Here is a 12,520-nt window from a genome sequence, read left to right as displayed (position 1 = left end):
ATACTTTGATTTAGCGTTAAATGGACTAGACGCAAATCTGTATCTATTAACTTTGTCAAATTCACTGAATGAGTTTTCTTTTGGCGCCACCAAAGGGTCTGTTCTTGGGCATACACTTTACTGACCGTATTCTAAATCAATTGGAACCATCTGTCGACATCACGAAATGAACTAACACTGTTTTGCGAACAACTCTCAAATTCACCTTGTAATACGACCAATGGTAGGATGGAATAATTACTTTTCAAGATTAGAAGCTTATACAGTAGATATTAGTACATGGATGGCTACAAACATTTTGAAAGTGAACCTGGACAAAACAGAGCTGATCATTTTCTCTTCAAAACATAATGTGGCAAAACATCCCTTACACCACCTTAAAGTTAGAGAAAACATGGTATTATACTATACACCATTAACGTCCTGTTCGCGAACCTTTCACTCAAAGGACTGCAAAATTTAGACCTACGCTCGGCGCTTACGGCCTTTAAGCAGGGAGGGATCTTTAACGTGCCACACTTTCTGCGATACGGGGCCTCGATTTTTGCGGTGTCATCCGAGGGACAACCCCTTTTAGTCGCCTCTTACGACAAACAAAGGGTACTGAGGACCTATTCTATCCAGGATCCCCATGGGATCATACGTTTGGAAAAAAGATATTCAAGGATGGATAATTGGACGTGTTCAGATTATATTTAGCATGAAACAACTGTAGAATGTGTCACTGCATTCTTTTGAGGTACAAAAAGTGGGTCTCTTGATACTATTTTCCTTTTTAAATTATTCTTTTGGTCTAGGTCATTTCTAGGCTACAATATTTTTTGTCTTGAATTGCAGCATAATCACTATGTATGAACATATCTTTTGTCTGTTCGCATAGCAAAAGTAACGAATATTTCAGTAAGCTATAAGAATGACCGAATTTCCTCTGATAATATTTGCACGTTGATCGTCCTTCTACTTCTTATAATATTTTGGTAAAAGTTTTGATATTTTAAAATTGATGTAATAAGATACATACTGGCATACAGTAAAGGAAGAGTATTGAATCAAAGAAAATGTTTAAGAGTTGGGCATTTCAAATGGAACCCTATTACTTTTGTCAGTTACAACTTCTTCCCATAGATTTGAAAAAAAAAGTTCTTGCTGTGATTCTGGGGCGCGTTTTACAAAAGAACTTACGACTTACGACAAACTTTACAGACTGAAATTTTCCAGTTTATTGTAAGGTCATTCACTACAAATGCAAAATATTTCTACTAGAGACAAATGTCAGTACTTTGATTTTTTTTTTCAAATGAGAGAATACATTAATATTTTACTACACCGTTTATTCCGCTAAAATATAGTCCCCTATAGATCAATATCCTCTGACCCAATGTTAGCGTTAAATGTTACGACTGTTAGTAAGAAAGAGTAGCGAGGCTCATTTACTCCATTTTCATATCTAAAGAATGTCTAGTAATCTGGCTGAATAATGTGAAACCTTAAAGTGTGACCATTTGAGTTATTGATACGCCAATAGTACTTTGATTTTATTAATCTTTCCAAATCTTCCTCTTTCTTGCATGGCTGTATATAGTTGCTGTTTTGTTTCCATGGCATTTGAAGCACCAATGATAGGACTAGAAATATCACTGCTACAACTGAGCAAAGACACAACAACTCGATCTTCAACATCACTTATTTTTTCATGAATAACTTTCATATTAATTATAAACGATTTCTAAGATTACCACCCCGAGGTTTTTTTTTTAATTTTACGCGATCGTTTAGATATAACTGTTTGTATTAATTAATGAAGACAATCGATTTTTGTACGGATTTTGTGTTTAACATATCTGCATAATGTTCATCTGCAGTACCGCAATAACAGTTTTTCACTCTGAATCATATATAATACATATGTATATATTGAATGGATTTGCTAACCATGGTAATTCTTATATATCCGTGTGCTTGTTATCCCCTCGCGCAACTGGTTGCGGAGGGGATATAGCATCGCTACTGTGCGTGTGTGTGTTTGTGTGTCCATTACAGCTTGTGGGCAAGATTTAAAGAGAACCTTTGCACTAACGATTCTCAGCCTTCGCATACATATGTGGCATTGTAAAAAGACAAACTATATTCATTTTCAAGTTAATCGGTGAAATATTTCTTAAAATATCGCGTCTTTACTACCTAAAAACCGTGAAATTTTATGTACGAGTTGACAATACTGGTCGCTTCGGTTGCACCAATTAACAGGGAACCAGTTTAAAGAAAACGAGACAGCTTACGTCTGCTGCAGGTAAGTTTGTATTTGTGCATTGTCATATTAGGCCTAGTGCACGTTGGCGTGCGCAAAGACAGTCTGTAGGAATTAAAAGCGCTATCTCTGACACTGAGTAATTAAAATAATTTGATGTATTGTAAACACTTGGGGTAATCTGGTAATGAAACCGCGACGGTCTCATTACCAGATTACCCCCAAGTGTTTACAATACAGAATTAATTCAGATTACCACATGTGTCTGTTTACAGAATTAATTCTTGAGGCGTACGTAATTCTTGAAAGCTATAAAGATATTTCACAAGCTTCGTCGACCTGTCGACACCGGTATATTGTCTTTTTACATAACGAAAAAATATTGCTTCCGTGGGAATTTTCTGAGTTCATGCATTTTGCATACAACTGTGAGGTATATTCAGGTAAGTAAATTACTGAAATTTAGTGCATACGTGATATCTTTCTGCTAGGAATAAGGGAAGCTGCCCAATCACGTATGTATATCCCCCCCCCCCCAATAATATGCACCAAATGATGTTAGAGGTATCTGAATTTTAATCAATAATAAATAGCTATATATATTTAACAAAAACCTATTTATGAATATATAGAATGGAAAGAATAAGGGAAACCACAATCACATATCCCCCCCCAATGATATGCACCTTGATAGGTTTATTAACAAGAGCAACGTCAACGTGGCATAATACGCCCGTTACGCGGGTAGATTTTGCTCAAGGAAAACATTTTTTAGTGAAGTTAGCACTGTCCTCTGTGAGCTAATTCATTATGGTGATCAAATATACCAAGTTATAATATCCAGGAGCTTACGGTTCGGTCTGTATCCTGCCCACAAGGTTTTCCTAATAAGTGATACTACGACCTTGGCCTTTGACCTCTCACCTTGAAAAACAATAGGCACCTTCCTCTCATCATGATGATCAAATATACCAAGTTATAATATCCTGGAGCTTACGATTTGGTTTGTATCCTGCCCACAAGGTTTTCCTAAAAAGTGATACTACGACTTTGACCTTGAAAAACAATAGGCATCTTTCTCTCATCATGGTGATCAAATATACCAAGTTATAATATCCTGGAGCTTACGGTTCGGTTTGTATCCTGCCCACAAGGTTTTCCTAATAAGTGATACTACGACCTTGACCTCTGATCTTGAAAAACAATAGGCATCTTCCTCTCATCATGGTGATCAAATGTACCAAGTTGTAAAGTCCTAGGGCTTATGGTTCAGTATGTATCCTGCCCACAAGGTCTGGACAGACAGACGGATGACGCCATACCATAATACGTCCCGTCTTCGAATAAAAATGCCATGTTAATTATGTCCCCCACCAAATGATGTTAGAGGTATCTGAATTTTAATCAATAATAAATAGCTATAGATATGTATATATTTAATTAGGTTTTTTGAAATGAATATATCTATTTATTAAAATTCAGATACCTGTGATGATATGCAGTGAATTTAACACCTGATACCGAGTATTTGGCAATGAAACTGGACCAGCTGGCGCTCAGTTTTGATGAGCACTGAGGGTTCTTTAATGCACCACAACTGCTGTGTTAAAGGACTTATGTTTTTAAGGTATCTCCATGGACCCATGACATTAGCACCCATTTGGCGATGGAAATGTACCTGTTTTAACTTGTGTCTGCTGTGGATTCGAACCCCAGCCTCCTGGTTGATTGATTATTATATGTCCCGCTTGAGAATCTTTCATATGGAGATGTGATCAATGCCAGTGAAGAACTGCATAATTTAGGCATATGCTCTGCGCCCCTAGCCTTTGAGCTGGGAGGGATCTTTATTATGACACGGGGCTTCAGTTTATATAGTCTCATCCAAAGGACCGCCCTATGTAGTCGCCTCTTACGACAAGCAAGGAGTTCTAAAGACCTATTGTAGCCCGGATCCCCAAGTGGGCCAAGCGAACGCTCCAAGCACTGATCTACAGCGAACCATATTGATGACAAATATTCCAAATTTGATTCTTTTCAAAATATCTAAAGGGGTGATGTATGTTGCATAAACAAGTCCTCGGCATAGTTAAATTATGAAGTACGTGCATTTGTACACAAAATTTCATTTCAATTACAATGCTTTATAATATTTAGTAAACATTATTTTCAGTGTGTGGATAATGCACTGATAAATGTCTTTCAATTAATATAATAATTTGCTTTTTAAAAATCAAGAAACGTCGCATCATTTGGAATATAATATACTTATTTCCTAATTTTAATCTTTCTAGGAATTTTGAATGAACATGTCATCCTTGGCCAAACAAACAAAAAAGGATCTCCGGACTGTAATGAAGGAGACGATGAGTGATGTTGACATTGAACTCAAAGCAATATTGTATGATATAAGTAAAGGGCAACAGCAAATGCGTGACGGAATAATAGCTAGCATAGAAAGAGTAAGACGCAAGATGTTGGTGCTGGACAAAAAATCTGAAATATATTTCAAAGAAGTCGAGAAAGACCTTAGCAAACTAAGATGCCTTGAAAATGTTGAAATTACTCTTAAGGCAGAAAATAGAAGTTTAAGAGATAAACTGTTACTACTTAACAAATAGCTACTGGATCTTACTGGTGAAGATGCATTTGACTGCAATCCTCTTGTATCAACCTCTGAATCCGAGAACTCCAAAACTGATTGTTATTCTCAGGAATTGATGTATGACGCAAGTAGCCAAGCATGCACACCCAAAGATGAATCTTTTTCTCAAGCATTGATGGATGTTCACTTCCAAAAGCAGGGAATCTAACTCAGAAACAGGCTCACAAGATAGCATCTCTAAAAACGAGTTTGTGTCTTAGGCATTGATGCCTGATGATACAAGTGATCAAGCAAACACTTTTAAACACTCTCTCAGGATTTCACCATGGCTTATCTTAGTAGTTTATTGATAAATGATTCATATGATTTTAGCTTATATGAACAGAAGAATCAAGTGACCTTTTCTGATCATCTGTCTCTCTCTGACTTGTGTAAACGTTTCTCATTTTTAACTACTTGGTCAGGTTTACCCAAACTTGGTATCAAGCGTCCTTTGGTGAATGAGATTCAAGTGTGTTCAAATGAAAGTCCTCACCCCTTTCCATGGGTAAGTAATAGCAAAATAGGGAAAATACATCACTATAAAGCTGTCTGCAAAATTATAGATATTTCATAACCCAAGGAGAATTTAACTTTGGGGATGGGAGGGTCATGATTTGAATGCTGTCAGGTCCATGTATGAGCGATGGTACTGGTATATGAATGGCCTATGGGCCTCTTGTTTCATTTGAGCTGAGATTCTGTCAACGATTTATGTTCAACAACATTTTCATGGGTATTCACATAGGACCTAATTTTAAAATCGGATAGACATGCTGTTGTTTTTGTGTGAATACCTGGCAAACACGGACATTCTGGCGTTTTCTAAATTAACAAAAAATGGAATACCTAGATAATCACACTATGGATGACTGCAGAGTTTTGGTTAATTTATAAAACATTAAGCACCTGTGTTGACAAACACAACTTAATAAAAATGTTTTGTAATATCCTTGATGTGGCCTTTTTTGTTTGTAGATCAGGTAATCATGCTTTGTAGACTCCTTGCCACATAAACTTTGACACACGTACGTACACATCAATAAATGTATAGAATGTAGTAAATTTACATTTGTTAATATGTAGAACAAAATGACATCTTGTTTACAAATTTGAATTTTGTGAAAATAAAGTATTAATCCATGTTATATGTTGTGTCCTTCATCCAGACTGTAGCTTGAATGGCATACAAGTATAGTGGTCTCCGGATATAATGAGCTCGGATATTACGAAGTACCGCTTACAACATGATTTTTCGGTCCCAAATTGTTTCTGAAATATTTGCTGTTCTCGGATATATCGATCGAGTATTGGTTATAACGAGAAATAAAATGATGTCCCGTGCATCTTGTTATTTTCCGGAGGCCGCTGTACTCGGGATACATATTTTAAAGATAACTAGTGCAGTCGTTCTTCCTCACTACCAATATAACTAGAAGTCTTATCTCTTTAAGATTTGATACATTATGTATGCACCCTACTCTAGAAATATATTATTTATTACAATGTATTTCCACAATAGGTTGAAGCATGCCAAAGACAAAAATGAAGAGTCATGCTCAGAGAGCCGAACAGAAAAAGGATATTCAAAGAAAAACTAGAGAGGATGAGAATAGTAGAAGTGAACAAACTATGCCTACTTACAACAACAGCAGTGTTTCAGTTTAAAAAAAAAAGAAAAGTATATTAAATGAGATACATTCCAATGATTCATTTTTGTCACATGAAGGGAGAAAAGGGCAAAACAAACTGATGAGGAGAAAAGAATAGAGCGTACAAAGAATGTCATACAAATGAGAGAGAGAGAGAAGGGCAAGACAAACAGATCAGGAGAAACAAATAGGGCGTACAAAGAACGTCAAACAAATGAGAGAGAGAAGGGCAAGACAAACAAATCAGGAGAAACAAATAGGGCGAACAAATAGGATACAAAGATGGTCAAACAAATGAGGGAGAAAAGGGCAAAACAAACTGATGAGGAGAAAAAAATAGAGCGTACAAAGAATGTTATACAAATGAGGGAGAGAAGGGCAAGACAAACAAATCAGGACAAACAAATAGGGCGTACAAAGATGGTCAAACAAATCAAGGAGAAAAGGACAAAACAAACTGATGAGGAGAAACAAATAGAGCGTACGGAGAATGTCAAACAAATCAAGGAGGAAAAGGGCAAAACAAACTGATGAGGAGAAAAGAATAGAGCGTACAAAGAATGTCAAACAAATGAGAGAGGGAAGGGCAAGACAAACACATCAGGAGAAACAAATAGGGCGTACAAAGATGGTCAAACAAATGAGGAGGAAAAGGGCAAAACAAACTGATGAGATGAAAAGAATAGAGCGTACAAAGAATGTCAAACAAATGAGAGAGAGAAGGACAAAAACAAACAGATGAGGTAAAACAGACAGAGTGTACAAAAAATGTCAAACAAATAAGAGAGGAGGGCAAAACAAACAGATGAGAAACAAACTGAACGTACAAAAGATGTTCAACGGACAAGAGTTAGAAGTGCACAACAAACATTTGAGAAACAACAGAATGAGCGTATAAGAAATGCCCATCACTTGAGACATAAAAGGAATTTGCATACTGCTCACGAAAAAGAAGTTGTAAAAAATAAACAAAAGAAACGAATGTCATTGTTCCGTGAACAAGAGGACAAAGTGAAAGCCTTTAGAAAACTTTGTTTGAAAGGTCCTACTTTTGTGTGTGCCTCATGTAAGCGACTTGTGTATGAACATATGGTGACAAAAATCACAGATAACATGTATGAAAATTCAAACAAAGAACTCCTTCAACTGTGTCTACAAATAACCTAATTCAAATATTCTAGTAGTTGTTTGTAAAACTTGCAAAGGATATCTAAAGAAAAACAAGATGCCACCACAATGTCATGCAAATAACCTCCAGCTAGACATTATTTTAGAAGAGTTACAGGATCTCTGTGAACTTGAGTGCCAACTTATTTCAAAGCGTATACCTTTTATGAAAATAGTTAACCTTCAACGAGCTGCACAGAAAGGCATTAGAGGGGCTGTTGTCAATGTTCCAACTGATCTTTCAAAAGTGTGAGCAATGCTGCCGAGAACTTTATCACATTCAGGAATTGTAGCTGTAACCTCCAGCCTTAAGACACGTTAATTGTCAAACAGTGCGACCAGATTCTCTCTTCAAAGCCATTGAATACCTAGGGCTCAACAATGAACACTATTCTGATGTTAACTTCAATGAAGCATGGCAGTCTTGTGGGAAACATTAAATGCTAACAATGTAACAGAGGACCCATTATTACAACCTCAGCAACCAAGCAATGAAACAGAAATGACAGATTCAGATGAAGAAGAGGACACATCAAATCCAGCAGTACACTTTGATACCTGTGTACAGAATGCTGATGGACCAGCTTTAGAGTTTGACATAGCCCCAGGAGAAGGCCAACGGCCAATAATTTTTTTTTAGGGACGAAAAGTCAGAAGTAATGTCTTTCCCCAAAGAATTTCCAAAGGGGAGATTTTGTTACAACACCCCAAGAGACACAAAATTATCGATAAAGAAATATTTCAATACCAGACTCTCAGTAGTGATCAAAGATTTACTAACAATACATCATATATATTCTATGCACAGTATGTTACAGAGGCTTCACAAATTCTACAGACCATAAACATTGCACTTCGAAAGAAAAAGCCCCTGCATGTCACTTTATGGCAGATGTGCAACCGTCAAAGATATCACCGATAATGACTCAGTCAACAAACTTATTAGTTATGATGATGGCTTCAGAGTTCTGAGGAACGTACGAGGATCCCCGGCTTCGTGGCAGAAAATGCAGTATGATTGTTTAGCAAAGATTCGTCAGCTTGGTCCATATACTTTCTTCTTAACATTTTCAGTCGCAGAATTCCGATGGACGGAAATTATTCAAGTCATCGCGCAGCAATATGGAGAATCCTTGACCTCAAAACAAGTTCAAGAAATGGATTTTAAAACAAAGAGTTTATGGCTTAAACGAAATCCTGTCACTGCTGTTCGTCATATTGACTACATGTTCCAAAAGTTTTTCCATGGGGTAGTCATAGGGTCTCCTCATCCTATCGGCCAGGTTCTAAATTATGATACTAAAAAGAATTCCAGGGAAGAGGACGTGTACATTTCCATGTTGCTCTTCATGTCAAAGATGCACATAAACTTGACAAGAATCCAGATGAAGAAATAACCAAGTTTGTGGACAATCATATCTCTTGCAGTCTCCCAGATGAAGATGTAGACCAAGATATGCATGACATAGTAACAGCATTGCAAACACACAAGCATAGTCAGACATGCAAGAAGAAGAATGCATCCTGCAGATTCTTTTTCCCTCGACCATTGGGTCCAAAGACAGTTATTGCTCGTCCTCCAGATTCAGACACAGATCCAGTTAAGCTGGCTGCTATGGAGAACATCTTACAAGCAGTATATGGAGCTATGATGAACCACAATCTTGCTGAGTCGCTAACTTTGGAATCACTTCTTCAGTCCGCTGGAATCAATGTGGAGTCGTATATTGAAGCTCTACAAATGTGTACAAAACGACACATGGTGATTCTTCACAGAAAAGCACATGAACAGTTTGTTAACAATTACCACCCCTTACTTTTGCAGAAATGGAGAGCCAATATGGATATATAGTTTGTGCTGGAGACTTACGCATGTAAAACTTATACGGTACCAATTTTGATGCACCAGATGCGCATTTCGACAAATAATGTCTCTTCAGTGATGCTCAACTATGAAGTTTTAGAGCTAAATATAGCCAAAAACAGCGTGCCAAAAAAGTGGAGCCAAATTCGTCCAAGGATAAGAGCTATGCATGAGGGAGATAATCCTTAATTGTGTAATGTATGTTACAAGTTACCTTTGCAAGTCGGAGAGAACCATGAGTGAACTTCTCAAGCAAGCATCAAAGCAGTGTAAACAAAGAGACATGAACATTAAAGAAAAACTTTCAGTGCTTGGATATGTCTTTTTGACACATAGAGAAATATCAACAGATGAGGCAGTATATCGTCTTTTATCTATTCCATTGAGAGAGAGTAACAGAAAAGTTATTTTCCTGCCAACAGACTTACCAGAACAAAGAACAAGACTTCTTCTCAAGTCCAAAAAGGACCTAGACTCATTACCGGAGGACTCTGTTGATATTTTCCAAACAGTATTATAGACAGATATGTAGCTAGACCAAAAACACTTGAAACATGTGTTATGCTGATTTTGCATCTCAGTATGTTACAGGGTCAAATCCCAGGCAGGACAATGATTCAGCGGATGCAGTCAACATAAACGAAAAACGGTCTACAATAACTCTCCAAATCAAACTTGGAATAATATACCATTTAAAAACTCCTCATTTCATCCGATTCCATGCAATTCCAAGAAGCAAAGACCCAGAGGGCTATTGTCACAGACTTCTTATGATGTACTTGTCATGGCGCATCCATGAAGAATTGAAGTATGAAGGATCCTATGAGAAAAAACTACTGATGGTGTCCGCACAGATACAACTGATGGACATTACAGGCAGAACAATAGAAAGGTGACGAAGCTACTCTTATACCACAAGACTTGGATCCATCAGAGAATCCCCCAGAGTTTGATGTGACTGGGTCATTGAAGCAAAGTCAGCCTTTTTCTGTGGAGTATTCCAATGTATATACATGTATTCCTCCAAGCAAGTACAATAGCATGGTTCAGACATTGAATGAGAGACAAAGATTGGTGCACGATTTTATTGTAGATTGGTACTGGAAGGTCAAATCGAAACAAACTCCTCAGCCATTTCATCTGTTTCTCAGTGGAGGAGGCGGTGTAGGAAAATCTCACACATTAACCAGTGTGTACCATGGAATAATTCACACTCTGAAGGAAGCAGGTCAGGGTCCCTATCTCAAGTTTGTGTACTTCTCACAGCTCCAACTGGAACTGCAGCTGTTAATATTGGAGGCATGACAATCCATTCTGCCTTGAGCCTTCCAGTCAAGGAAACACGAAAGCACAGTCAACATGAATACATACCTCTCTCAAATGAGAAAAAAAAATCCTTAAGATGTAAACTGCAGCATCTGAAAGTACTCATCATTGATGAGATATTCATGGTTGGAGCACAAACACTGATCAACATTCATAAGAGACTTAAAGAGATTAAGGATGAAATGAGTGAAGATGTCCCATTCGGTGGTGTTTCAGTATTAGCAGTTGGTGATTTACTACAACTACCACCAGTTGGAGATTCTCCCGTGTTTGCTTTTCCAAACAATCCAATGCATCGTCTATCCATGTCTCCGTGGGAAAAACACTTTCAATACATTGAATTAACTGAAGTACAAAGACAACGGGGAGATCCTCTTTTTGCAGATATACTGAATAGAGTCAGAGCTGGAAACCAAACCACAGAAGACATATCGGTGTTATCTTCAAGAATTTCAGAGCAATCTATCAACTGTCTGCACATATTCCCGACGAATCAACAGGTGAATGCCTATAATGAGCAGAAGTTACAAGAATTCTCAGACGCAGCTACCATTACAATCGAATGTCATGATCACTTCAGTGTTGATGGTTCAAGAAAACTACATATTCCTGAAAGTCGTCACTTGACTGATGGATTCTATTCAGTGCTTCGTCTTGCAGTTGGATCAAGGGTTTCTATTGTAAAGAATTTGGACATATCTGATGGATTAGTCAATGGAGCAAATGGCATTATTTCCAGTATAAGAATAAACAAGGACCATCCCTTGGGCGGTGTAATAGTGATTAAATTTGAAAATGAGCAAATTGGAAAATCGGCAAGATACACACTTCCACCTTCCCTTCAGTCACACGGTGTTCCAATTACAGTTACAACATCTCGATTCTCTCTGGGCAGTGAGTCTACCGTTGTAGTAAACAGAACACAATACCCACTTACTCTTGCTTGGTCTGCAACGATCCATAAAGAACAAGGGCAGACAGTGGATGAAGTTTCACTTTCGTTTGATGTGGCTCGATTTACGGCAGGCCAGGCATATGTTGGATTAAGTAGAGTTCGATCCTTATCAGGCCTTCAGTTAGCAAACTTTGATGAAAAGAAAATCAAGGTAAACAAAACAGCTCTTTCAGAAATGGAAAGGCTAACTTTTAGTAGACTTTTACCAAAGTATCAGCCCATTGAACTTGATGACTTGCAACAAAATAACAGAATTGGCATTGTTCATCTACATAAGGTCTTATAATTTACATAAAGATGATCTGAAAGTTGATAGAACAATTCAAGCTGCACACGTCATAGGATTAACGGAAACTTATTGCAACAACATTTCATTAGAACAGTACAGGACTTTTTCAAAACAGTCAAAATATGGTGTAGTTGCATTAGTGAAGAATTCCATACCAGTTGTCAGGAAAGAGTCAATGGAAGTTAACAACACTGCACTGGAATCTGTTGTGTTATATTTGCCAATCTATGAAATATTCATAGCTGTTTGTTACATCAAACCTGGAGTTTCACGACGGGAAATGACACTATTGCTGCAAATGCTGACTGAACTCATATCTAGTGAAAAAGTTATACTACTGGGCGATTTCAACCTTGATTTACTTGTACAATTGCC

The 12,520-nt window shown here is 37.4% G+C and overlaps 1 protein-coding gene across 1 annotated transcript; it reads left to right on the top strand.

The window, feature by feature from the left end:
- The first annotated feature begins 11,023 nt into the window (after positions 1–11,023).
- Positions 11,024–12,142, top strand: LOC130051444 (uncharacterized). Its single transcript, XM_056153374.1, has one exon. It carries the CDS (start codon positions 11,024–11,026, stop codon positions 12,140–12,142), a length of 1,119 nt encoding a protein of 372 aa, XP_056009349.1.
- The last annotated feature ends 378 nt before the right edge of the window (positions 12,143–12,520 follow it).

The sequence above is a fragment of the Ostrea edulis genome, chromosome 2, assembly GCF_947568905.1.
Source record: "Ostrea edulis chromosome 2, xbOstEdul1.1, whole genome shotgun sequence".
Classification (NCBI taxonomy): Eukaryota; Metazoa; Mollusca; class Bivalvia; order Ostreida; family Ostreidae; genus Ostrea; species Ostrea edulis.
This window is presented reverse-complemented; position numbering and strand designations above follow the sequence as displayed.

Coding starts and splice junctions, on each gene's coding strand:
- LOC130051444 (XM_056153374.1), top strand. CDS start 11,024: ATGGTTGGAGCACAAACACTGATCAACATTCATAAGAGACTTAAAGAG.